Below are 26293 nucleotides of genomic sequence, written 5' to 3' on the forward strand. Positions count from 1 at the left end.
TATTACCCAATAGAACAAAATCCAATGCCAAAAGGAAAAAAACATACAGAAACTTGCCTCATCTTCACAATTACTGTTTTCTTGATCATCTTTTGTTTCCCCATCTTCTTCTTCCGTTTCATTACTTGAACTTTCCTCTATCAACTCGGATTTCCAAGTGGTGGGTATCGCTTTGTTTTTTATAAATTCCATGGCATGGTCAAACGCTTTGCAATCAACACAAATGTCAGTTAAAATATAATTTTGGTACAATACAGTATTGAATACTAAAAAAATAAGTGTGATTTAACAGAAGATGATCAAACATATAAAATATGTATTTTTAAAGCCCAGCTCCAGCCAAAACATTTTATTTAGTTTTGCTATAGTGGGGAAGGGTCAGGTTTAATATAGTGAACTCACCCAGGTATTTACTGTTTGTGTCCCTTTTGGTTTTTCCCCTCTCAATTAAAATGGTTATCCTTTTAATAAATAAAACATATTTACAAATCTAATGCAAATGCTACTTATATCAGAGAGGGCAATCTGTCAGAAAGACCGGAGTTGCCAAACAGTGCGTTTACCGGGCTCTCGGGTTCGGGACATCACTGATCGGGTAGACAGATTATTGGTAGGGGCTGGGGAGGACGCAGCGGTCATGATGCATGTTGGTACCAATGACCAAGTGGGAGAAAGGTGGAGTGTCCTAAAAAACGATTTCAGGGACTTAGGGAAAAGACCTCCAAGGTAGTTTTCTCAGAAATACTACCTGTACCTCGAGCCACACCAGAGAGGCAGCAGGAGCATAGGGAACTGAACAAGTGGCTGAGGAACTGGTGCAGGAAACAGGGGTTTGGGTTCCTGGAGAACAGGGCTAACTTTTCAGTCGGTTACCGGCTCTTTAGTACGGACTAGCTGCACCTTAATGGGGATGGAACAGCTCTATCGGGAAAGATGGCCACAATGTTGGAGGGCCGGGATCAGAGAAAGCGATAGCCGACAGGGAACAAGTTACAGAGGGTGATAGGAGAGTCAGCAGTAGTAATAGCAGTGAAAAAACCATAACTAATCCCGGGGTAAGTGGGCAATTCAAATTCAAAAATGAAGGCAGGAGAAACAAAGGGGGATATAACATGCACTCATACAACACTAAGGAGGCAGATTATACAAATTAAAAGCCTAGCTAACAAAAGAGTGGATCTGGAGCTGCTATTACATGAAGAGGACTTGGACTTTGTGGGAATAAAACTTGGTTTGACAGCTCACATGATTGGTTGGTCAATATACAGGGGTATTCCTTGTATCGAAAGGACAGGGAAGGCAGAAGACTGGGAAGGGCGTGTCTATATGTCAAAAATGATGCAAGGGTGGTAGAGAAGAGCAACATTATGTATGGGACTAGGGGGAAGTGGAATCCATATGGGTAAAATTTCAAAGAGAGGAAGTGGGAAATTAATAGTGGGGGTATGCTATAGGCCATCCAACATGAAGGAGGAGCTGGAATTACTATCTCAGTTAGAAATGGCAGGGAAACAGGGAAATGTAATCATAATGGGGGACTTCAATTCTACCGATATTGACTGGGCAAAGGGAACAGCTTACTCATTAAAGGCCCCTCATTTCATCAATGTTTTACATAGTAGGTGAGGTTGAAAAAAGACACAAGTCCATCAAGTCCAAACTATGTGTGTGATTATATTACAGGACATGTCCCAATTGGTGGATTCCCCAACTAGAAAGATTGCCCTGTTAGATCTATTAATTACGATTGATCAAAGTCTGATCTCAGATGTGGAGTATAAGACAACTTGGGATTTAGCGATCATAGGATGATCGCGTTTAGCATAAACCATAGGAAAAGGAGGCATAGGGGTAGTATGAAAGCACTAAATATCAAACGAGCAAATTTTCCTGAACTACGGTCATTGCTACAGGAGCGAGTACAAAGAAGGGCAACAAAGCTAATAAAGGGTCTGGAGGATCTTAGTTATGAGGAAAGGTTGCGAGCTCTGAACTTATTCTCCCTGGAGAAGAGACGCTTGAGAGGGGATATGATTTCAATTTACAAATACTGTACTGGTGACCCCACAATAGGGATAAAACTTTTTCGCAGAAGAGAGTTTAATAAGACTCGTGGCCACTCATTACAATTAGAAGAAAAGAGGTTTAGCCTTAAACTACGTAGAGGGTTCTTTACTGTAAGAGCGGCAAGGATGTGGAATTCCCTTCCACAGGCGGTGGTCTCAGCGGGGAGCATTGATAGCTTCAAGAAACTATTAGATAATCACCTGAATGACCGCAACATACAGGGATATGTAATGAAATACTGACACATAATCACACACATAGGTTGGACTTGATGGACTTGTGTCTTTTTTCAACCTCACCTACTATGTAACTATGTAACATTAATTGGGACCAAATTCTGGAATCATTGAACACAGAAGAGAAATGGGAATGCTTAAGGAGCATATTAAATAAAGGTATCAAACAGTGCAATCCAATGGGCAATAAATATAGAAGAGCAAAAACTTAAAACCTGGGTGGTTAAACCATAATGTGAGTAGCCCCATCAAGGAGAAAAACATGGCCTTTAAAAAATATAAAGAGAATGGGTCCCCATCAGCATTTGAGCACTACAAGGTATGCAATAAGATATGTAAAATCGCAATCATGACGGGTAAAAATTGATTTTTGTTGATATATTAACAGTAAAAAGACAAAATTGGAGCACATTGCACACTTAAAAGATGAGGATGTGAAGATGTTTACAGATGACACAAAGAAAGCAACTGTACTAAATGACTTCTTCTCCACAGTTTTTATGTAGGAAAAAGAAGGGTTCACCGACAGCAACTGTAGTGTTAGTAACACAACACAGGACATACCCACGTGGCTAACAGAGGCCGGAATCAATGAAGGACTTAATAAACTTAAACACAAATAAATCACCAGGACCAGATGGCTTACACCCGAGAGTCCTCAGATAACTCAGTCAAGTTATAGCTAGGCAATTATACCTGATCTTTGTGGACAGCATAATGACAGGATTGGTACCAGCTAAATGGAGAAAAGCCAACGTGGAACCAATATTCAAAAAAGGGCAGAGACATATTTCCAGGAATTATAGGCTAGCCAGCCTAACATCAATAGTGGGTAAATTATTGGAGGGGATGATTAGGGACTATATCCAAAGTCTTACTGAGAAGAATATAATTAGTGGTAATCAGCCAAACCAATCTGCTAACATTCTACGAGGAAGTAAGCTGCCATCTAGAGGGAAGACCTGTGGATGTGGTGTATATAGACATTGCAAAAGCATTTCATACCGTCCCCCATAAAACCTTAATTTATAAGCGGAGGTCTGCAGGCTTGGACCATAGGGTTTGTGCTTGGGTAAGAAACTGGTTACAGGGACGGGTCCAAAGGGTAGCGATAAAGAACATGTACTCAGACTGGTCTGGAGTGGTAACTAGGGTACCCCATGGCTCTGTCTTGGGACCAATTCTAATCAACATATTCATAAATGATATAGAGTATGGGATAACTAGTTCAGTCTCAGTTTTTGCAGATGACACAAAGATAAGCAGAGTAATAAACTCTCATCAGGACATAGAAATTTTGCAGAATGACCTGAATTAAATAAAGGAGTGGGCAGACAAATGGCAAATGAGGTTTAATGTGGAGAAATATAAAGTAATGCACTTAGGGTCAAAAAACATAAAATGAAAACCATTCACTAGGTGGAGAACAGCTGGGAGAATCAAGGATGAAGAAGGATCTGGGGGTGCTAATAGATGACAGATTGAGCAACAGCATGCAATGTCAAGCTGCAGCTAACAAAGCAGACAGAATATTAGTATGCATTAACCACTTCCCTACCCGCCTATAGTCAAATGACGTCCACAGATGGGATCTCCCATCCTGGGTGGACGTCATATGACGGCCTCGGGTTCCCGGCATCCTAGGGGGCACGCACGCGCGCGCCCGCCCGCCGCGTTGCTCGGTACCCGGTGCGAGTGCCCGGCGGCCGCGATGTCCGCTGGGCACCCGCGATTGCCCGTTAACCGGGCCGGACCGTGGATCTGTGTGTGTAAACACACAGATCCACGTCCTATCAGCTCAGAGGAGAGCGATCTGTGTTCCCAGAACAGCGGAACACTGATCGGTCTCCTCCCCTTGTGCGTCCCCTCCCCCTACAGTTATGCCCCGTACACACGGTCGGATTTTCCGATGAAAAATGTCCGATCGGAGCGTGTTGTCGGATATTCCGACCGTGTGTGGGCTCCATCGGACATTTTCCATCGGATTTTCCGACACACAAAGTTGGAGAGCAGGAGATAAAATTTTCCGACAACAAAATCCGTTGTCGGAAATTCCGATCGTGTGTACACAAATCCGACAGACAAAGTGCCAGGCATGCTCAGAATAAATAAAGAGATGAAAGCTATTGGCCACTGCCCCGTTTATAGTCCCGACGTACGTGTTTTACGTCACCGCGTTCAGAACGATCGGATTTTCCGACAACTTTGTGTGACCGTGTGTATGCAAGACAAGTTTGAGCCAACATCCATCGGAAAAAATCCTAGGATTTTGTTGTCGGAATGTCCGAACAAAGTCCGACCGTGTGTACGGGGCATTAGAAGCATTCCCTAAGAAACACATTTAACCCCTCCCCGCCCCCTAGTGGTTAACCCCTTCACTGCCTGTCACATTTACACAGTAATCAATGCAATTTTATAGCATTGATCGCTGTATAAATGTGAATGGTCCCAAAAATGTGTCAAAAGTGTCCGATGTGTCCGCCATAATGTCGCAGTCACAAAAAAAAAAAAAAAAAAAAAAAATCGCTGATCGCCGCTATTACTAGTAAAAAAAATAAATAATTTTTTTTAAAAAATGCCATAAATCTATCCCATATTTTATAGACGCTATAACTTTTGCGCAAACCAATCAATATACGCCTATTGCGATTTTTTTTTACCAAAAATATGTAGAAGAATACGTATTGGCCTAAACTGAGGAAAAAATTAGTTTTTTTTTTTTTAAATTGGGATATTTATTATAACAAAAAGTAAAAATTATTGGGTTTTTTTCAAAATTGTCGCTCTTCTTTTGTTTATAGAGCAAAAAATAAAAACCGCAGAGGTGATCAAATACCACCGAAAGGAAGCTCTATTTGTGGGGGAAAAAAGGACGTCAATTTTGTTTGGGTACAACGTCGCATGACCGCGCAATTGTCGTTTAAAGTGCGACAGCGCTGAAAACTAAAAAAATTGGTCTGGGAAGGAAGGGGGTGAAAATGCCCGGTATTGAACCGGTTAAAAAAGGGATATATTCCAGGGACAAAACTATAATCCTGCCAATTTATAAAACTCTGGTTAAGCCTCATCTGGAGTTTTCCATCCAGTTCTGATCACCAGTCCTCCAGGATGTGCTGGAACTGGAGAGAGTCCAAAGAAGGGCAACAAAACGAATAAGGGGACTGGAGGACCTCAATTACGAGGAACGACTGCAAACACAATTTATTCTCGCTGGAGATGAGACGCTTAAGAGTGGACATTATAGTGATCTACAAATTTCTCAATGGGGATCCCAGCATAGGAAATAAACTATTCAGTCATAGGGATTGTAAAAGGACACGGGGGGCACACAATGAGATTGGAGAAGTGGTTTAACCTTAAATTGTGTAGGGGGTTCTTCACGGTTAGGGCAATAAGGATGTGGAACTCTCTCCCACAATTGGCGGTGGCTGCGGGGAGTATGGATATTTTTAAGAGACTTTTAAGCTCCATACACACCATCAGATTTTCTGCTGATTTTTGTCTTCAGATTTACCAAAACTATGAAGTACAAGGGCCTGCCTGATTGCATACAAATTGAAACTCCTATGGTTTGACCTCATATTATATGGTTTTGGTAAATCTGAAGACAAAAATCAGCAGAAAATCTGATAGTGTGTATGGGGCTTTAGATGTACACTTTAAAGGACACAACATACAGGGATATGGGAAATTATAGACACTGATACACATACATAGATTGAACTGGAAGGAAAACTGTCTTTTTTCAGCCTTACAGACTGTAATATGTTACTTTAACTGTAACTTTGTAATATGTTACTTTCTACAGAGAAGATTGCAATAGTAAAAAAGCTTAGTGATTGAAAAAGGCCGAAGGTTTATCTTAATGCATTCTATGCATTAAGATAAAAAAACCTTCTGTGTGCAGCAGCCTCTCTAATACTTGCCTGAGCCCCATCTAGATCCAGCGATGCTGTAGGAGTGTCTTGGCTGCCAGGGACTCCCCTCCTCACTGTCCAAGACAGCAGTGTGGCGCCATTGGCTTCCGCTGCTGTCAAAGTCAGTAAGCCAATGAGGAGGGAAAGGGGCGGGTCCGGGGCACTGTGTCTGAATGAACACAGGGAGCTGTTTAAAGCGGTGTTCTACCCAAAAATGGAACTCCCCCTTTAAGTGATGGTGACCCCCTGACATGCCACATTTGGCATGTTATTTTGGGGGGGGGAGAGGATATCCAGTTTTTATGGGCACCCAGCTCCCACTTCCTCCCCGAGCTCCGTGGCACCGGAAAAGGAAGTTCACCCCTTCCCCCTCCCTCCCTGCAATCTTCTGGGGCACGTCACAAGTCCCAGAAGATAGCCCGACCATTCACAGTGCACAGTGCGCGCCCAGCTGTGAAGCCACAGCTGGGCGCCCACAGTTAGAATGTCGGCGCCTCAAGGAGGAGCGGGGCTTCGTGAGCCCACATCGTGGGACAGGTGAGTCTGATTATTAAAAGTCAGCAGCTACATTTTTTGTAGCTGCTGACTTTTAAATGGGAGAAACTCCGCTTTAAGCAGTCCCACAGTGAGTAATAAAAATGCATAAATCAGCCACAACGATCCTGCAAGAAAATTGTACAGCATATTTCACATACTTCAGAACTAAAGGGGTGATGCAAATATGCAAAAAAAAAAAAAAAAAAAAAAGAAAAACCCAAACAAATATGCATTATTCAGTCTTCATATTTTCATACAAAATAAAACATTTTTCTTGACTAATAAGTCAATAAATAAATCACACTGCTTTTCTTCATTTACACAGTATACGAGCTTCGGACATCACTTTCAAGTCCCTGTTGACAGTTTCCCCGGCGTGGCTAGGAAAAAATGTAAAGCAGTGCGATCTGCACAGCATTACATTCAGCAGACCACAGGGGAAACATGCAGGGGACTTTTTTTCCCGTATGTGATGTGATAAAAAAAAAGTTAGTTGAAAAAATGTTTTTTATTAAGTAGTAAAAAATGTAAGTTACACCCAAGCACAAAAGTTGAGGCCCCCCAACCCCAACATATATGCATGTAGAAACTAAACGCACGTGTTGGGGTGCCTGCGCATGAAAACATTGATTGCGATACATGTTAAATAATGCCGCTCACACGCACAAACTGGCTCCTAACCTTTTTTAGTTGATTCCTACATTCAAAGCAAATTTGTCAAGCCCTGCACTATCCAATATTCACAGTTGATCCAGAGGAAGGCAAAAAAAAGCCCCAATAAAGCATGATCCAATTTGCTCCAGTGGGGGGGGGGGGGGGGGGGGGGGGGGGGGGGGGGAGTTCCTTCCTGATTCCCCCCAGAGGCAATCGGATGCTCCCAGGATCAACTACCTATAAATATTAGTATACAGTTATAATATGTGCATTTAGGAAAGAATCCATGCCTTTCTTAAAACAATCTACAGGCAGCCCCTGGGTTACAAACAAGATAGGGTCTGGCCTGTATGTTTGCTCTTAAGTTAAATTTGTTTGCAAGTCGGAATAGGTAGATTTTTTAACCACTTGACGACTGCCTCACGCCGATTTACGTCGGCAAGGTGGCACGGACAGGCAAAATCATAGACATATACGTGATTTGCCTTCCGCGGGTGGGGGGTCCTATCGGACCCCCCCCCCCGGTGCCCGAGGCGGTCGTCTTTTGTGCCCCGGCGATCGGAGGTGAGGGGGAGGCCATCCGTTCGTGGCCCCCCCCTCACGATCGCCGCCGGCCAATGAGAACATTCCTTTGCTGCTGTATGCTAAACAGCAGCAAAGGAAATGATGTCATCTCTCCTCGGCTCGGTAATTTCCGTTCCGGCCCGAGGAGAGAAGACAGGTATGTGAGTGCACAACACTACACACACATAGTAGAACATGCCAGGCACACTAAACACCCCGATCCCCCCCCCGATCGCCCCCCTAATCACCCCCCCCCCCCTGTCACAAACTGACACCAACAGTTTTTTTTTGGTTTTTTTTTCTGATTACTGCATTGGTGTCAGTTTGTGACAGTTACAGTGTTGGGACAGTTAGTATTACCCCCCTTTAGGTCTAGGATACCCCCCTAACCCCCCCTAAAAAAGTTTTAACCCCTTGATCACCCCCTGTCACCAGTGTCGCTAAGCGATCATTTCTCTGATCGCTGTATTAGTGTCGCTGGTGACGCTAGTTAGTGAGGTAAATATTTAGGTTCGCCGTCAGCGTTTTAAAGCGTCAGTGACCCCCATATACTACCTAATAAATGTTTTAACCCCCTGATTGCCCCCTAGTTAACCCTTTCACCACTGATCACCGTATAACTGTTACGGGTGACGCTGGTTAGTTTGTTTATTTTTTATAGTGTCAGGGCACCCGCCGTTTATTACCGAATAAAGGTTTAGCCCCCTGATCGCCCGGCGGTGATATGCGTCGCCCCAGGCAGCGTCAGATTAGCGCCAGTACCGCTAACACCCACGCACGCAGCATACGCCTCCCTTAGTGGTATAGTATCTGATCGGATCAATATCTGATCCGATCAGATCTATACTAGCGTCCCCAGCAGTTTAGGGTTCCCAAAAACACAGTGTTAGCGGGATCAGCCCAGATACCTGCTAGCACCTGCGTTTTGCCCCTCCGCCCGGCCCACCCAAGTGCAGTATCGATCGATCACTGTCACTTACAGAACACTAAACGCATAACTGCAGCTTTCGCAGAGTCAGGCCTGATCCCTGCAATCGCCAACAGTTTTTTTGGTAGCATTTTGGTGAACTGGCAAGCACCAGCCCCAGGCAGCGTCAGATTAGCGCCAGTACCGCTAACACCCACGCACGCACCGTACACCTCCCTTAGTGGTATAGTATCTGATCAATATCTGATCCGATCAGATCTATACTAGCGTCCCCAGCAGTTTAGGGTTCCCAAAAACGCAGCGTTAGCGGGATCAGCCCAGATACCTGCTAGCACCTGCGTTTTGCCCCTCCGCCCGGCCCAGCCCAGCCCACCCAAGTGCAGTATCGATCGATCACTGACACTTACAAAACACTAAACGCATAACTGCAGCGTTCGCAGAGTCAGGCCTGATCCCTGCGATCGCTAACAGTTTTTTGGTAGTATTTTGGTGAACTGGCAAGCACCAGCCCCAAGCAGCGTCAGATTAGCGCCAGTACCGCTAACACCCACGCACGCACCATACACCTCCCTTAGTGGTATAGTATCTGAACGGATCAATAACTGATCCGATCAGATCTATACTGGCGTCCCCAGCAGTTTAGGGTTCCCAAAAACGCAGTGTTAGCGGGATCAGCCCAGATACCTGCTAGCACCTGCATTTTGCCCCTCCGCCCGGCCCAGCCCACCCAAGTGCAGTATCGATCGATCACTGTCACTTACAAAACACTTAACGCATAACTGCAGCGTTCGCAGAGTCAGGCCTGATCCCTGCGATCGCTAACAGTTTTTTTGGTAGCTTTTTATTGAACTGTCAAGCACCAGCAGCCTAGTACACCCCGGTCGTAGTCAAACCAGCACTGCAGTAACACTTGGTGACGTGGCGAGTCCCATAAGTGCAGTTCAAGCTGGTGAGGTGGCAAGCACAAGTAGTGTCCCGCTGCCACCAAGAAGAAGACAAACACAGGCCCGTCGTGCCCATAGTGCCCTTCCTGCTGCATTCGCCAATCCTAATTGGGAACCCACCACTTCTGCAGCGCCCGTACTTCCCCCATTCACATCCCCAACCAAATGCAGTCGGCTGCATGAGAGGCATTTTCTTTATGTCCTCCCGAGTACCCCTACCCAACGAACCCCCCCAAAAAAGATGTCGTGTCTGCAGCAAGCGCGAATATAGGCGTGACACCCGCTATTATTGTCCCTCCTGTCCTGACAATCCTAGTCTTTGCATTGGTGAATGTTTTGAATGCTACCATTCATTAGTTGAGTATTAGCGTAGGGTACAGCATTGCACAGACTAGGAACACTTTCACAGGGTCTCCCAAGATGCCATCGCATTTTGAGAGACCCGAACCTGGAACCGGTTACCGTTATAAAAGTTAGTTACAAAAAAAGTGTAAAAAAAAAAAAAAAAAAATATATAAAATAAAAAAAAATAGTTGTCGTTTTATTGTTCTCTCTCTCTCTATTCTCTCTCTCTTGTTCTGCTCTTTTTTACTGTATTCTATTCTGCAATGTTTTATTGTTATTATGTTTTATCATGTTTGCTTTTCAGGTATGCAATTTTTTATACTTTACCGTTTACTGTGCTTTATTGTTAACCATTTTTTTGTCTTCAGGTACGCCATTCACGACTTTGAATGGTTATACTAGAATGATGCCTGCAGGTTTAGGTATCATCTTGGTATCATTCTTTTCAGCCAGCGGTCGGCTTTCATGTAAAAGCAATCCTAGTGGCTAATTAGCCTCTAGACTGCTTTTACAAGCCGTGGGAGGGAATGCCCCCCCCCCCACCGTCTTCCGTGTTTTTCTCTGGCTCTCCTGTCTCAACAGGGAACCTGAGAATGCAGCCGGTGATTCAGCCAGCTGACCATAGAGCTGATCAGAGACCAGAGTGGCTCCAAACATCTCTATGGCCTAAGAAACCGGAAGCTACGAGCATTTTATGACTTAGATTTCGCCGGATGTAAATAGCGCCATTGGGAAATTGGGGAAGCATTTTATCACACCGATCTTGGTGTCATCAGATGCTTTGAGGGCAGAGGAGAGATCTAGGGTCTAATAGACCCCAATTTTTTTCAAAAAAGAGTACCTGTCACTACCTATTGCTATCATAGGGGATATTTACATTCCCCGAGATAACAATAAAAATGATTAAAAAAAAAAAAATGAAAGTAACAGTTTAAAAATAAGATAAAAAAGCAAAAAAATAATAAAGAAAAAAAAAAAAAAAGCACCCCTGTCGCCCCCTGCTCTCGCGCTAAGGCGAACGCAAACGGCGGTCTGGCGTCAAACGTAAACAGCAATTGCACCATGCATGTGAGGTATCGCCGCGAAGGTCAGATCGAGGGCAGTAATTTTTGCAGTAGACCTCCTCTGTAAATCTAAAGTGGTAACCTGTAAAGGCTTTTAAAGGCTTTTAAAAATGCATTTAATTTGTTGCCACTGCACGTTTGTGCGCAATTTTAAAGCATGTCATGTTTGGTATCCATGTACTCGGCCTAAGATCATCTTTTTTATTTCATCAAACATTTGGGCAATATAGTGTGTTTTAGTGCATTAAAATTTAAAAAAGTGTGTTTTTTCCCCAAAAAATGCGTTTGAAAAATCGCTGCGCAAATACTGTGTGAAAAAAAAAAATGAAACACCCACCATTTTAATCTGTAGGGCATTTGCTTTAAAAAAATATATAATGTTTGGGGGTTCAAAGTAATTTTTTTGCAAAAAAAAAAAAACTTTTTCATGTAAACAATGAGTGTCAGAAAGGGCTTTGTCTTCAAGTGGTTAGAAGAGTTGGTGATGTGTGACATAAGCTTCTAAATGTTGTGCATAAAATGCCAGGACAGTTCAAAACCCCCCCAAATGACCCCATTTTGGAAAGTAGACACCCCAAGCTATTTGCTGAGAGGCATGTCGAGTCCATGGAATATTTTATATTGCGACACAAGTTGCGGGAAAGAGACAATTTTTTTTTTTTTTTTGCACAAAGTTGTCACTAAATGATATATTGCTCAAACATGCCATGGGAATATGTGAAATTACACCCCAAAATAAATTCTGCTGCTTCTCCTGAGTACGGGGATACCACATGTGTGAGACTTTTTGGGAGCCTAGCCGCGTACGGGACCCCGAAAACCAAGCACCGCCTTCAGGCTTTCTAAGGGCGTGAATTTTTGATTTCACTCTTCACTGCCTATCACAGTTTCGGAGGCCATGGAAAGCCCAGGTGGCACAAAACCCCCCCAAATGACCCCATTTTGGAAAGTAGACACCCAAAGCTATTTGCTGAGAGGTATAGTGAGTATTTTGCAGACCTCACTTTTTGTCACAAAGTTTTGAAAATTGAAAAAAGAAAAAAAAAAAAAAGTTTTTTCTTGTCTTTCTTCATTTTCAAAAACAAATGAGAGCTGCAAAATACTCACCATGCCTCTCAGCAAATAGCTTGGGGTGTCTACTTTCTAAAATGGGGTCATTTGGGGGGGGGGTTTTGTGCCACCTGGGCATTCCATGGCCTCCGAAACTGTGATAGGCAGTGAAGAGTGAAATCAAAAATTTTCACCCTTAGAAATCCTGAAGGCAGTGATTGGTTTTCGGGGCCCCGTACGCGGCTAGGCTCCCAAAAAGTCCCACACGTGGTATCCCCATACTCAGGAGAAGCAGCTGAATGTATTTTGGGGTGCAATTCCACATAGGCCCATGGCCTGTGTGAGCAATATATCATTTATCATTTTTGTAAATATTTTTTTTTTTTTTTTTTTGTCATTATTCAATCACTTGGGACAAAAAAAATAAATATTCAATGGGTTCAACACGCCTCTCAGCAATTTCCTTGGGGTGTCTACTTTCCAAAATGGGGTCATTTGGGGGGGTTTTGTACTGTACCAAAGACATGTGGCCGAATACATTTTGGCCTAAATGTATGACTAAAATTTAGTTTATTGGATTTTTTTTATAACAAAAAGTAGAAAATATCATTTTTTTTCAAAATTTTCGGTCTTTTTCCGTTTATAGCGCAAAAAATAAAAACTGCAGAGGTGATCAAATACCATCAAAAGAAAGCTCTATTTGTGGGAAGAAAAGGACGCAAATTTCGTTTGGGTACAGCATTGCATGACCGCGCAATTAGCAGTTAAAGCGACGCAGTGCCAAATTGGAAAAAGACCTCTGGTCCTTAGGCAGCATAATGGTCCGGGGCTCAAGTGGTTAAGTGTAGCTCCAACCAAAAAAAAATTTTTTTTTTTTGGGATAGCTCGCCCCTAGTGGCCAAAAGGCATAGCGACATCACACCCCTGTAATGTTTGCTTTGCTGTCTGTGCCCCTGTTCAGAAGATTTCACCTCACTTTCTGTCCTTATGACAATTGGATTTTGAAAATTGTGGGTTGTTGTGAAAACAAGGATTGGTGATATAGCTTCAGTGAAGACACCTTTTTCCCATGATAACTCTTAGAGGGGTGAAATTAAAAGGGGGGTTCCGGCCGGGAAGAAAAAAATTTAAAAGTCAGCAGCTACAAACACTGTAGCTGCTGACTTTAAATAAGCCAACTTACCTGTCCTGGGTGCTCGCGATGTCGGCCGCCCGAGGCTGACCCGTCCCTCGGCTCTCGGGTCCCGGCACCACCATCCTAAGGGAAACAGGCAGTGGAGCATTACGGCTTCACTGCCCGTTCCCTACTGCGCATGCGCAAGTCGCACAGAGCTTTGTGAATGGGACGCGATATGTTGTGGGACACACACAGTTCCCATAACACACCGCGCCCCATTCTCCAGAAGACAATGCAGGGAGAAGAACACAGAACATCGCAGCGGAGTAGGAAGAGGCAGATTAGGAAGACTGACTAGCAAACAGCCATTTAAGGTGAGTTAAAACATTTTTTTTTTTTTTCCTCCATTTTTTTTTTAGGGATTTTTTGATGCAATTTTTTTTTTTTGTGGTGGACCTCCACTTTAACTTCCTAGGGGTAGATTTCCTCTCACTTCCTGTTGTCTCCCTCCGTTTGTAAGTAGGAGTCATTTGTAAGTCGGTTGTTTGTAACCTGGGGACCGCCTGTACTGAACTGGCCAGAACCATCTCTTGAGGGATTCTATTCCACGTTTTCACAGCGCTTACTGTGAAGAAGCTTGTATTTTGAGATCAACTCTTTTCCTTCAGACGTAAACAGTGCCCCCTTGTCCTCTGCGATGACCTTTACTTCAGCCCCGGAAGATTTGGCTGCTGAATGACCAGGCCATAATTTGCGATTCGACACTGCGTCGCTTTAAATGACAATTACGCGGTAGTGTGACGTACCCAAACAAATTTGACGTCCTTTTTTTCCCCACAAATAGAACTTAATTCTTTTGGTGATATTTGATAATCTCTGCTGTTATTTTTTACACAATAAACAAAAAAAGAGCGTCAATTTTGAAATAAAACAATATTTTGTACTTTTAGCTATAATAAATATCTCCAATTTTTTTTTTTTTTTTAAAGCAATTTTTTTCGTCAGTTTAGGCAGAAATGTATTCTTCTACATATTTTTGGTAATAAAAATCACAATAAGTGTATATTGATTTTTAGACGCTATAACTTTTGCGCAAACCAAATAGGGGATAGATTTATAGCATTTTTATTATTTATTTTTACAAGTAATGGCAGCGATCTGCGATTTTTATCAGGACTGCGTTATTGCGGCAGACAAATTGAACACATTTTTGGGACCACTGACAATTATACAGCAATCAATGCTATAAAAATTCAGATTACTGTATAAATGTCACTAGCAGGGAAGGGGTTAACACTAGGGGGTGATCAAGGGGTTAACTGTGTTCCCTAGATGTGTTCTAACTGTGGAGGGGATGGGACTGTCTAGGAGGAGAGAGATCGGTGTTCATGCTTAGTACTTAGAACTGTCTACTCCCCTGAAAGAACCGGGATTCGTGTGTTTACACACACACAGATCCTGGTTCTCGCTCTGTCACGAGCGATCGTGCGCGCTCGCCCCTAGTGGCCAAAAGGCATAGCGACATCACCTAACATCGTTTTGCCCAGCCGTGCCATTCTGCGGCTGGTCGGCAAGCAGTTAAAGGGAATAGTTCTACACCAAGTTCACTATATGGACCACCTATGTATTTATATATTTCTCTAAGGCTGGGTTCACACTAGCTGCGGCCGTGGCTCGCAGCAGGGGATCCTGTGCGTCCCTGTTCTCTATTTCAGGTGCAAATCAGGTCCAAATTTTTGCCTGAATTTGGACCAGAAACAGAGCTGAAGACGCACGTGACCCTTTTCCAGTGCGCTCCATGGCTACCCCGGAGGTGTGTGAACCGGCTCCATTGAGAGTCGATTCGACTGTCATGCGAATTGGATGCAGGGAAAACCAGCCTTGATCTCTTTTTCTCAATTAAGGAAAAAAATTCAGTTCAGCTAATCTTTCCTCTTAACTGAGCTGCTCCATACCTCTTATCAGTTTGGCTGCCCATCTCTGTATCTGTTGTCAACAAAATCCCCCATTTTTATGAAACAGGAAAATAATCACTTTTACCAAATTGGTAATTGGGATTTATATATATAGGCAATAGTGAGTCAGTTAAGTCAATAGCATTCCTTCAGTATTGCAGCAGCGCTGTGTGATCCCAATAAATAGGGTCCTATTTTCCATTAAAGTTCATAAAGTGCGAAGACGGGAAACAGATGATAAAAATCCCCCTAGTCAATAATCTTGTGTTCTGTGAGGGTAGTTAATCCGTTCACCAAGCGATACACCACGTGCTGGGATCCCCAATGAAAAACTCACTCACCAGAAATTTAATCAATATGAGCCTTGATTAGTATTAGTTGGTCTGCACCAATTTCCAAACGACCACCAGATGTCAGTCTAATTCTCCGTAGTTCCAATGCAATATGTGGGAGAAATAAATGTCCACATAGTGTGATACCGCTAAACACTTTTATTAAAACATCTAAACATTTCCCTTTAAAAACATGCGTACCAGATAATCATTAGATAAGAGCAAAGAAAATTAAGTGCACTGTGCCTGTTGCGTCCTTCAATCCGACAGGGATGACAGGAGCGCTCAGTGGTTACAGCTGTGCGCTTCCTGATTCCTCGGCCGATGGAGCGCATGCGTCACTTCCGGTGCATCACGTCCCTGATGTTTCGTACTATCCCGGACTTCTTCTGAGGGCCCTCAGAAGAAGTCCGGGATAGGACGAAACGTCAGGGAGGTGATGCACTGGAAGTGACGCATGCGCTCCATCGGCCGAGGAATCAGGAAGCGCACAGCTGTAACCACACACAGTGAGCGCTCCTGTCATCCCTGTCGGATTGAAGGACGCAACAGGCACAGTGCACTTAATTTTCTTTGCTCTTATCTAATGATTATCTGGTACGCATGTTTTTAAAGGGAAATGTTTAGATGTTTTAATAAAAGTGTCTACCCTCACAGAACACAAGATTATTGACTAGGGGGATTTTTATCATCGGTTTCCCGTCTTCGCACTTTATGAACTTGATTGGAAAAAAGGACCCTATTTATTGGGATCACACAGCGCTGCTGCAATACTGAAGGAATGCTATTGACTTACCTGACTCACTAATTGCCTATATATATATATATATTACCTATTATTTAAGCGGCTGCTATTTATTCATTCATGTGTTCATTTATATATATGCTATATATACTGTTGGGTATATCGTTCTAAGTGCGGAGCATTGTTGTGGATAGGGCGGGTACATACAACATTCATCTTGACAGTGGTAATTGGGATTAATAAAATATTCTGAATATGAATTCGAAATAGCTCTTACCTGGCTTTAAAATGCAGTCAGTTTTAAGGGAAATGTCACCAATGTCTCGAATATCTGCTTTCCCCACAGAAAAGCTATAAAAAATAAAACAAAAATTGTCAAAATTGACTACTTATTAATATATCTGTCAACAAAAAGAAAAAAAAAAAAAAAAAAAAAAATAAAACTTACTTACAATTTGCCATCTTTAAATGAGCGTGCAAAAATAAAATCTTTTTTAACAGCTATGTCATCGCAACACTCTGGTGATACCACCTGTTAAATGAGAACACAGATGAGAATTTGATTTATTAATATACACTTTTACAGCTTACAACCGAACATTATTTAAACAATAGGGAAATTTTGAGACAGAACTAGGATACAGATATAAATAAATACAATCATCCAATACAAATACAATAACTGAAAAAGTGATTGTTAAGGGTAAATATATATCGCACAGAGCAGCTGCAAACCTCCTTTTCAGGTCCCTTAACGGTGCTCCTGGCCTCTCCCCTGGCTCCTTCCCATGGGGGCACTCGTGCGTGCTCACACCTGAGTCCTGCTGCTGCATCCATAGACACAGACAGCAGGACTTGGCCCTGCCCCCCACTGCATCATCGCTGGCTTTGATTGACAGCACTGGGAGCCAATGGCTCCCGGTGTCCCAGCAAAGCCAGCGAGACCCAGAAGTGAGGGGAGAGAAGAACTGCAGATGTGCACGGCACTGGATCGAATGAGAGCTCTGGTAAGTAAAAAGGGAGGGGGGGGGGTATGCTGACACCTAAACATTTTTTACCTCTTTAAGATCACACTAATAATCAATGCTAAAAACATTCTTTAAAAAAAAAAAAAAAAAAAAAAGGTTGGGCCTTGAAAAACAATATTTAAAGGGGTTGTAAAGGTTTGAGTTTTTTGAAAAAACACCTGTCAGTGAGTTTTTTTTTTTTTTTGTTGAAAAATTACACACAACCCCCAAACATTATATATGTTGTGTTTTTAGCAGAGACCCTAGAGTTGCAACTTTTTATCTTGCACAGCATTTGCGCAGCAATGTTTTTTTTGGGGGGGGGGCGGGGAGTTAAGTTAGCCCAATTTTTTTGCATATTGTGAAAGTTACGCCAAGTAAATAGATACCAAACATGTCACGCTTCAAAATTGCACACACTGGTGGAACGGCGCCAAAACTGTACTTCGGTACTTAAAAATTCCCATAGGCAGCACTTTAAAAAATTTTACAGGTTACATTTTTGAGTTACAGAGGAGGTCTTGGGCTAGAATTATTGCTCTTGTGCTAACATTTACGTGTGGTTTGAACGCTGTTTACATATGTGGGCACGACTTACGTATGCGTTCACTTCTGCGAGCGAGCACGCGTAGACAGGGGCACTTTAGATTTTTTTTTTTTTTATTGTTAATTTTACTTTTATTTTTCTAGTTTGATGCTTTCTTTTTACTTTTTTTTTTTCGATCACTTTTATTCCTATTACAAGGAATGTAAACATCCCTTGTAATAGGAATAGTGCAGTAACAGGTCCTCTTGACAGTCAGATCTGGGGTCAATAAGTCCCCAGATCTCACTCTAGGCTGGAAATTCTTAAATAAAAAAAAAAATAAATAAAAAAAAAAAAAAAAAAAAAGAGATCCTATCCTGGCTTCCCAGCCAAGGTGGTGGCATTTTTTCAAATGCAGAGGCCGGGTGTGATGTCATAACATTGCGCCCGGCCTCCAAACAATCATAGAGACTTCGGGGACCATCTGGCCCGCTGGAAATATCTATTATCATCCGGCTCCAGTCCATTCCTTCTCCGGTTCTGTGATCGCAGTGGTGAGCCAGGAGAAGCACCACCTATAACGATCAAGCGTCCCCTATGACTGTTCTTATGGTGAAGGGACTCGCTGGCGGTAAATGAAGATATCTGACTGATGCCTGTAGCTGCAGGCATCATTCAGATATCCCTGCTCAAAGTCCGCATCATATGACGCTGGGTGGGTGGGAGGGAAGTGGTTAAGTAAAGCTGGAAAACATTGAATGTACTAACACACTGCTAAAGGAGTTACATGTGTTGACTTTACAAAAAGTGAAAACTCACTTAAAGAATTACTTCAATTACACGATCACCTGCGAGAAAAAAAAATCCTGTTTTTAACCACCTTGGTAACGCACACTTGTCAGGGCCACCGATAGGGGGGACCACCAGTCCTCTTGTAGGGAGCCCGGGCACACAGGGGGGACTGAAGAGAGAGGGGGATCCATGTGGCGGGGCGGAGGGGCAATTACAGGAACGATGCACTATGCTGCTCTCCCTGCAGCAGATGAAAGCTGGTTTCAACTGCTGGAAGAAACAGCGCATCGTTCCTGTAATTGGCCCCTGCCCCACCAATTCTCCTCCCCACATCTGATCGTCTCCGCGTGTTCTCGCCCAAACCCCGCCACCGCTGCTGGCACACAGGGGGATGCATCAGCTGTAAGAACTGAGATCGTGGGAAGAGGCCAGTAAATATGTAATTTACTGGCCCCTTCCTTTTCTGAATGGACACAGCGAGCAATCCGTACTGATCACTTCTGTGTCCTTTAATAACCAAGCATAGTAAGCTGCTTTGCTATGCTTCAGTTTATGAATTAACAAGAGCCTCTGTCTCCTGTTTATTCATTTTCAATGCTGAAGCTGCAAAGAAAGGAATTGGAGAATCTGTGTCCTCAATTCCTATGTCTCAAAGGTGAGATTTGAGGGGTCTGTTGAGACCCTGGATATTTCTCCCAAGCACCCCCCACCCCCAACATTAATTTTTTATTTTTTAAATTGTAAAAAAAAAAAAATCATTAAAAGAATTAAGGGCTCATTCACATGGGTTCTCTGGCCCATACAATGTGAATGAGCGATTTGTTTCTGATTGTTACTCTATGGGATGCAGCGTCTGCATTAACTACGCCTGGGGTCCTAATTTAACAGGTGTGCAGGTGAGGGCGAGTGCACACTGTTTGTGTTTGGGGATGTACACTTGCATCTGCATGCCTGTCAAATTAGGACCTGTGGCTGTGTTAATACAACTGCTGCATCCCCATTGCGTAACATAAGCTGCCCACACACAGTAATAGTCACATTTAAAAAGAAAAACATTGAATCACACTGCACAGACCACAGCCCCCATGTGAATGAGCCCCAAGACCCTATTTACACACAACTTTATCTCAATACAGCTTTATCCTTTAAATCTAGCAGTTGTTTTTATATTTTTCAAGATTGAAAAGGGGGGGGGGGGTCCCTGTCAGATAGGCATTTCTAACAGCAGCAGCCCTGCACTTTCACCCCCTCCCTGCCCAGGCCACATTTTCAGTGGGTTCACAGTTTGAATGACAATTACTTAGTCATGCAACACTGTACCCAAATTAAATTACCATTGTTTTTTTTTTCTATATAAACATTTGTTTGGTTAAAAAAATATATTTGTTTTGTGTGAAATAGTCTACAAACTAAGGATTATATGATACTACATTGATTAATCCTGATGTACAGACTGGCTCTCATTTCTTGAGGTCGTTCAATGCTAGAACAGTACAAATACCCACAAAATTAGCACTTTTTGGAAAGTAGACAGTCCAAGGTATTTAGTAAGAGGCATGGAGAGTTTTTTTTGAAGTTGTGTTTTTTTCTTTTTCTACAATTTTTTGGAAAATAAAGAAATTACATTTTTTTTTCACAAAGTTGTCATTTTAACAAGTTATGTCTCACACACAGCATAGGCATGGTTATATTTACACCCCAAAACACATTATGCTATGCCTCCTGAGTATGGGGATGCCACACGTGTGAGGCTTTTTCACAGCCTAGATGCATAGAGGGGCCCAAAATCTAAGGAGCACCTTTGGACTTTCAAGGAACATAAATTACACATCTAATATCCGGGTTACCCATCACATCTGTCGAGTCCCCAGAGTACCAGGACAATAGAAACACCAACAAAATAACCATTTTGGAAAGGAAACACTCAAAAGGATTTTCTAAGAGGCATGGTGAGTCTTTTGAAAATGTAATTTTTTTTGCTACAAGTTTTTGGAAAAAGTAGGAAAGAAAATGAAAATGTATTTATTTCTTTTTGCACACAGTTGCCAATTAGAAGGATATTTCTAACAAACATGATTAGGCATACCTAGAATTACACCCCAAAACACATTCTGCTTCTCCTCCTGAGTATGGGGATAGCACGTATGTAACATTTTTTCACAGCCTAGCCACACAGAGCATCCCAAAATCCAAAGAGCACCTTCAGGCTTTCTAAGGGCCTTCATTTATGCATCTAATTTCCTAAGTACCCATCACATTTTTGGAGGCCCTGGAGCATCAGAACAGTGGAAACACCCATAAAATGACCACATTTTGTAAAGCAAACACCCAAAGGTATTTTCTAAGAGGCATGGTGAGTCTACTGAAGACTTCATTTTTTTGCCACAAGTCTTGTGTATCACATAAATCAACCAATTTTATCAGAACTGCAATGGTCATCTCTATACGAGTGATCATTGAATACAGTGTTGTGTCACCTATAGCAGTCGTTGTTTCTATAAGCAAAACAAGCCTAGCCTACTGGCACGTGGCTGCCCCCAGGAATGTCATGTTGTCAAAGTGCAGGAGACCAAAGGAAGAACAAAAGTTCCTGTAGATCCAGAAGTGCAGTTGTCTGCAGTCAATGGCTGGGACTTGTGTCTTGCAAGAACATAGTCTGATGTGCACATGGGTCAGTTCAGGTGCAGGCAAAGGATTGGTCCAGGCAAACAGGCACAAACGTGCTCAATAGGCAAATCAGGAACACCAAATCTAGCTGCACTGGTTTGGCAGCGGGGTCATAGAGGCAATGCTTTGCTCTGGAAGCTGTGGAAAGAATTATAGCCCCAGTTTGCTCGCAGATCATGACCCATTCAAGTGAATGGGGTTGCTTGTGCAAGAAGTTAAAGCAGGCGATGAGGAGGTGATACAACTCCTCCTCACTGCCTGCCAAATACTCTCTGAAGAGCCAACCAAACATGGATGGCTCTTTGGAAAGCATCACAGATGTGAACAAGTCCTTATGGTGATACAATGACCGCTGTGGCGGTGATTATGGAAACTAACTGGTGTCTCAGTAATCCGGAATGCCGGGACTGGTGTGTCAGTAATCCGGGACTGGTGTGTCAGTAATCCGGGACTGGTGCGTCAGTAATCCGGGACTGGTGCGTCAGTAATCCGGGACTGGTGCGTCAGTAATCCGGGACTGGTGCGTCAGTAATCCGGGACTGGTGCGTCAGTAATCCGGGACTGGTGCGTCAGTAATCCGGGACACCGGGACTGATGTGTCAGTAATCCGGGACACCGGGACTGATGTGTCAGTAATCCGGGACACCGGGACTGGTGTGTCAGTAATCCGGGACACCGGGACTGGTGTGTCAGTAATCCGGGACACCGGGACTGGTGTGTCAGTAATCCGGGACACCGGGACTGGTGTGTCAGTAATCCGGGACACCGGGACTGGTGTGTCAGTAATCCGGGCCCCCGGGACTGGTGTGTCAGTAATCCGGGACACCGGGACTGGTGTGTCAGTAATCCGGGACACCGGGACTGGTGTGTCAGTAATCCGGGACACCGGGACTGGTGTGTCAGTAATCCGGGACACCGGGACTGGTGTGTCAGTAATCCGGGACACCGGGACTGGTGTGTCAGTAATACGATCACTTTTACTGGTGGGTCAGTAATACGGACACTGGGACTGGTGTGTCGGTAATCAGTAAGGAGTCCAGAGATCAGCGAAGTTGGGTGCAGCAAACAGGATCAGGAAGCAGAAGGGAAGTCAGCCAAGCAAAAGTCTTTCACAGGAAAAACACAACAGAGAGAGTCCAGATATGTTGACCAAGGCAAAGTCACTGAAGATGTGATCCAAGGAGTTTATATAACCAGCAGCTCTAGCTAAAGAGGCAGGAAATGAAGACCAGATGAGTCACTCTGGAAGGAAGAGACTTTGGCAAATAACTGACAGCTGAGGACAGAGCTCTGAGAAAGAAGGGCTGAGTCCAGCCCTAGCAGTAACCCCCTCCTCAACGACCCCTCCCCCCTCGGAGGACCACCAGGTTTGAGGGGAAAACATCTATAGAAGGCACAGAGGACAGGAGCATGTACGTCCGAAGATGAGACCCAAGAGTGTTCCTCCGGACCGTACCCCTTCAAATTAACCAGGTACTGTATGCGCCCACGGAAGCTACGGGAATCAATGATAGATTGCATCTCATATTCCTCATGGTTCTCAACCTGAACTGGGTGAGGATGTGGTACCGAAGTGGTGAAACGGTTCAGGAGACATGAAATACATTTGAAATACGCATATTAGAAGGAAGGTCTCAAGCGTAAGCCATTGAGTTGATCCTACAGAGAATACTGAAAGTCCCAATAAACTGTGGTGCCAGTTTTAATGGGGGAACATGGAGTCGGAGGTTGCGAGATGACGGACAGACCCTGTCCCCAACTTGGTAGGAAGTCGCAGGTAGGCGTCTGCAGTCAGAATAGGAGTATGTACCTATCATTGGCACGTTGTAATGACTCTTGGACCTGTACCCAAGTGGAACGAAGACCACGCAGATGCTCCTCCAATACAGGAATGCTGAGGAACAAATGAGTCAAGCAACATGGATGGTTGGAAACCATAATTCGCCATAAATGGAGACAAATCGGAAAGTGGTATTGACAGCACTATTGTGAGCAAACTCTGCCCAAGGTAAGAGAGGTCTGACCAGTTATGGTGGTCAGAAATGTAGCAATGTAAAAACTGTTCCAAGGAATGTTTGGCTCATTCTGCGGCCGCACTGGACTGTGAGTGATACGCAGAGGAGAAAGAAAGCTTTATTCCCAACTGTGCACAAAAAGCTCACCAGAACCTGGACACAAACTGGCTACCCCTGTCCGAGACGACCACCTTGGGTAGCTAATGTAAGTGAAAGATCTCCAGAGCAAAAACAGAAGCCAGTTCTTTAGATGTGGGCAACTTCTTAAGTGGAATACAACGAGACATTTTCGAGAACCTTTCAACCACCATGAGGATAACTGTGTTGCCCTGAGAGTTGGGCAACTCCACAATGAAATTCATTGACCGGTGGGTCCAAGGCCTCTCTCCATTGGGTATGGGTTGTAGTAGGCCCACTGGAAGGTGTCGTGGTGTCTTACTCTGAGCACACACGGAACAAGCAGCTACGAAGGCGACTACATCAGCACGTAGACTAGGCCACCAGAATTGTTGGGAAATAGCCCAAAAGAGTTGATCCTTCCCTGGGTGGCCAGCAGCTTTGGGAGAATGGCAAGTCTGGAGCACGGCAGTACGGAGACTCTCGGGAACAAAGCAGCGGTCACAACATTTCTCAGGAGGAGAATGGATCTGAGCGGCAAGAATTTTGTCACCCAAAGGAGAAGCGAGACTGGTACAAACCGCAGCCAGAATACGATCGGGAGGAATCACAGGAACAGGAACCGACTCCATCTTGGAAGTGGAGGAAAACCGTTGTGACAAACCATCAGCCCTTAGATTTTTAGTACTGGGTAATTGAAACTTGTGAAGAAAAGAGCCCATCACGCCCTTCTGGGAGAGAGGCATTTAGCCTCAGACAACAATGTGAGAATCTTATGGTCAGTCAGAATAAGAACCGGCACAGTGGTACCTTCAAGGAGATGCCTCCATTCTTTAAGGACTAAAATGATCGCTAACAACTCTGTCCCCAATCTAATAATTGCACTCCGGAGGAGATGATTTCTTGGAAAAGTAGCCACAAGGATGTATAGCGTCCTGGAGGTAGGATGTTGAGGCAGCAGGGAACAAACTCCAGTCTCAGATGCATCAACTTCAAGGATGAAAGTTATTGTAGGATCAGGATGTACTAACACAGAAGCAAAGGCAGCCTTGAGACTCTCAAAGGCATTAATGGACTCTGGAGACCAATTCTGTGGGTTACAGTCCTTTCTGGTAATATCAGTCAGAGGTTTGACCAGAGACGAGAGGTTACGAATAAACTTTGGATAATAATTGGCAAAGCCAAGAAAACGCTGCAATGGTCGTAAACCCAGGGGTCAGGGCCAGTACTGCCGAAATTTTCTCTGGGTCCATCGAAAAACCAGCAGTGGAAATGACATAACCCAGGGTTCACAATGAAACTCGCACTTCTCCAATCTCTCAACCTCTGCAGCACACAGCAGACATCTGTGTGATGGTTCTCTAGGGATGTTGAAAATATCATGATATAGTCAAGATAAACCACCACACATAGCTGCAACAAATCTCGGAGGACATCATTGATAAATTCCCGGAAAACTGCCAGAGCGTTCCAAAGACCAAACAACATAACTAGGTATTCATAATGGCCAGTTCTGGTATTAAAAACGCAGTTTTCCATTTGTCGCCCTCCTTGATCCTCACAAGATTATATGCCCCTCGCAAATCAAGCTTCGTAAAAACTGTTGCTCCCTTGAGGCAGCCAAATAACTCAGTAATCAAAGGAATCGGATACGCATTCCTAATCGTGAAGCAATTGAGACCCCTATAATCAATACAAGGCCTGAGTTCACCACTCTTTTTCACAAAGAAGAAGCCAGAACCAGCAGGAGACGAGGATCTACGGATAAATCCTCGAGAAAGTGCGTAGGCCAAGTAATCCTCTATGGCTTTGTCTACCGAAACAAAGGGTAGACCCGACCACGAGGGGGTATGGCACCTGGTTGAAGGTCAATTGCGCAATCATTTGACCAGTGCAGAGTCAAACTACCGGCTTGACCTTTGTCAAAGACATTGCAAAATTTGCGGTACTCTTCCGGCAGGGCAGAGAGTGAAGGAGGTACACAAGACCTTAGCCACTTTCAGAAAACATCTTTCCCTGAATTGTGGCGACCAGGAAAGAACCTCAGAACTAAGCCAATCAAAAGAGGGGTTGTGCCTTTGTAACCAAGGATAACCAATAACCTCCCCCGGAAAATGAGGTGAGGAAATGATTTGGAATTTGATTATCTCATGGTGAAGAGCCCCCAAGACCATGGTCAACGGAGCAGTCTCATGAGTCACCTAGGCAGGTTTGTAGAGGTCTCCCATCAATAGCCTCAATGGCAAGTGGAGTGGCACTCAACTGCAGCGGAAATGAGTGCTTGGACATCAAGGCATCATCTATGAACAGGCCTGCAGCCCCAGAGTCGATTAGAGCCAATATCTTGATGGATGACTCGGACCAAGAAAGGGTAACCAGTACCGGGGGCTTATCCTTCTGGATAACTGGGGACGTAGCAACGCCAAAGGTCATAAGGTCTTTCCCCTACAAGACCTCAGGTGCAAGCGTTTCCCGGATGGGTAGGACAAGACTTCAAAAAGTGACCTGCTTGGCCACAATAAAGGCCAAACTCTCCCTCCTCCTAAAGGCCCTCTCATCCTCAGAGATGTGCGAAGCCCAACCGCATGGGTTTTACCTCACTGGCAGAGTCGATACCAGGAGGTATGGGAGCTGAGGGAGGCAAGGGTGGGACTGCAAAGCTCAGAGCCAAAACATACAGGTTTCCGCAAGCACTCCTTAAAAGAGGGTCTCTC

General features: G+C 43.9%; 1 protein-coding gene across 8 annotated transcripts in view; it reads right to left on the reverse strand.

Annotated features, from left to right (window-relative positions):
* ARID4B (AT-rich interaction domain 4B) overlaps window positions 1-26293 on the reverse strand; it is a 1373103-nt gene that overhangs the window by 865942 nt on the left and 480868 nt on the right. For all 8 annotated transcript variants that reach the window (XM_073627572.1, XM_073627571.1, XM_073627570.1 and 5 more), the window contains 3 exons: window positions 16908-16987; window positions 16733-16806; window positions 58-206 (listed from right to left, as the gene is read on the reverse strand). In XM_073627572.1, the coding sequence (XP_073483673.1) occupies window positions 58-206; window positions 16733-16806; window positions 16908-16987 (303 nt within the window). The remainder of the gene's footprint in view (window positions 1-57; window positions 207-16732; window positions 16807-16907; window positions 16988-26293) is intronic.

This window comes from Aquarana catesbeiana, linkage group LG04, assembly GCF_042186555.1.
Source record: "Aquarana catesbeiana isolate 2022-GZ linkage group LG04, ASM4218655v1, whole genome shotgun sequence".
Taxonomy (NCBI): domain Eukaryota; kingdom Metazoa; phylum Chordata; class Amphibia; order Anura; family Ranidae; genus Aquarana; species Aquarana catesbeiana.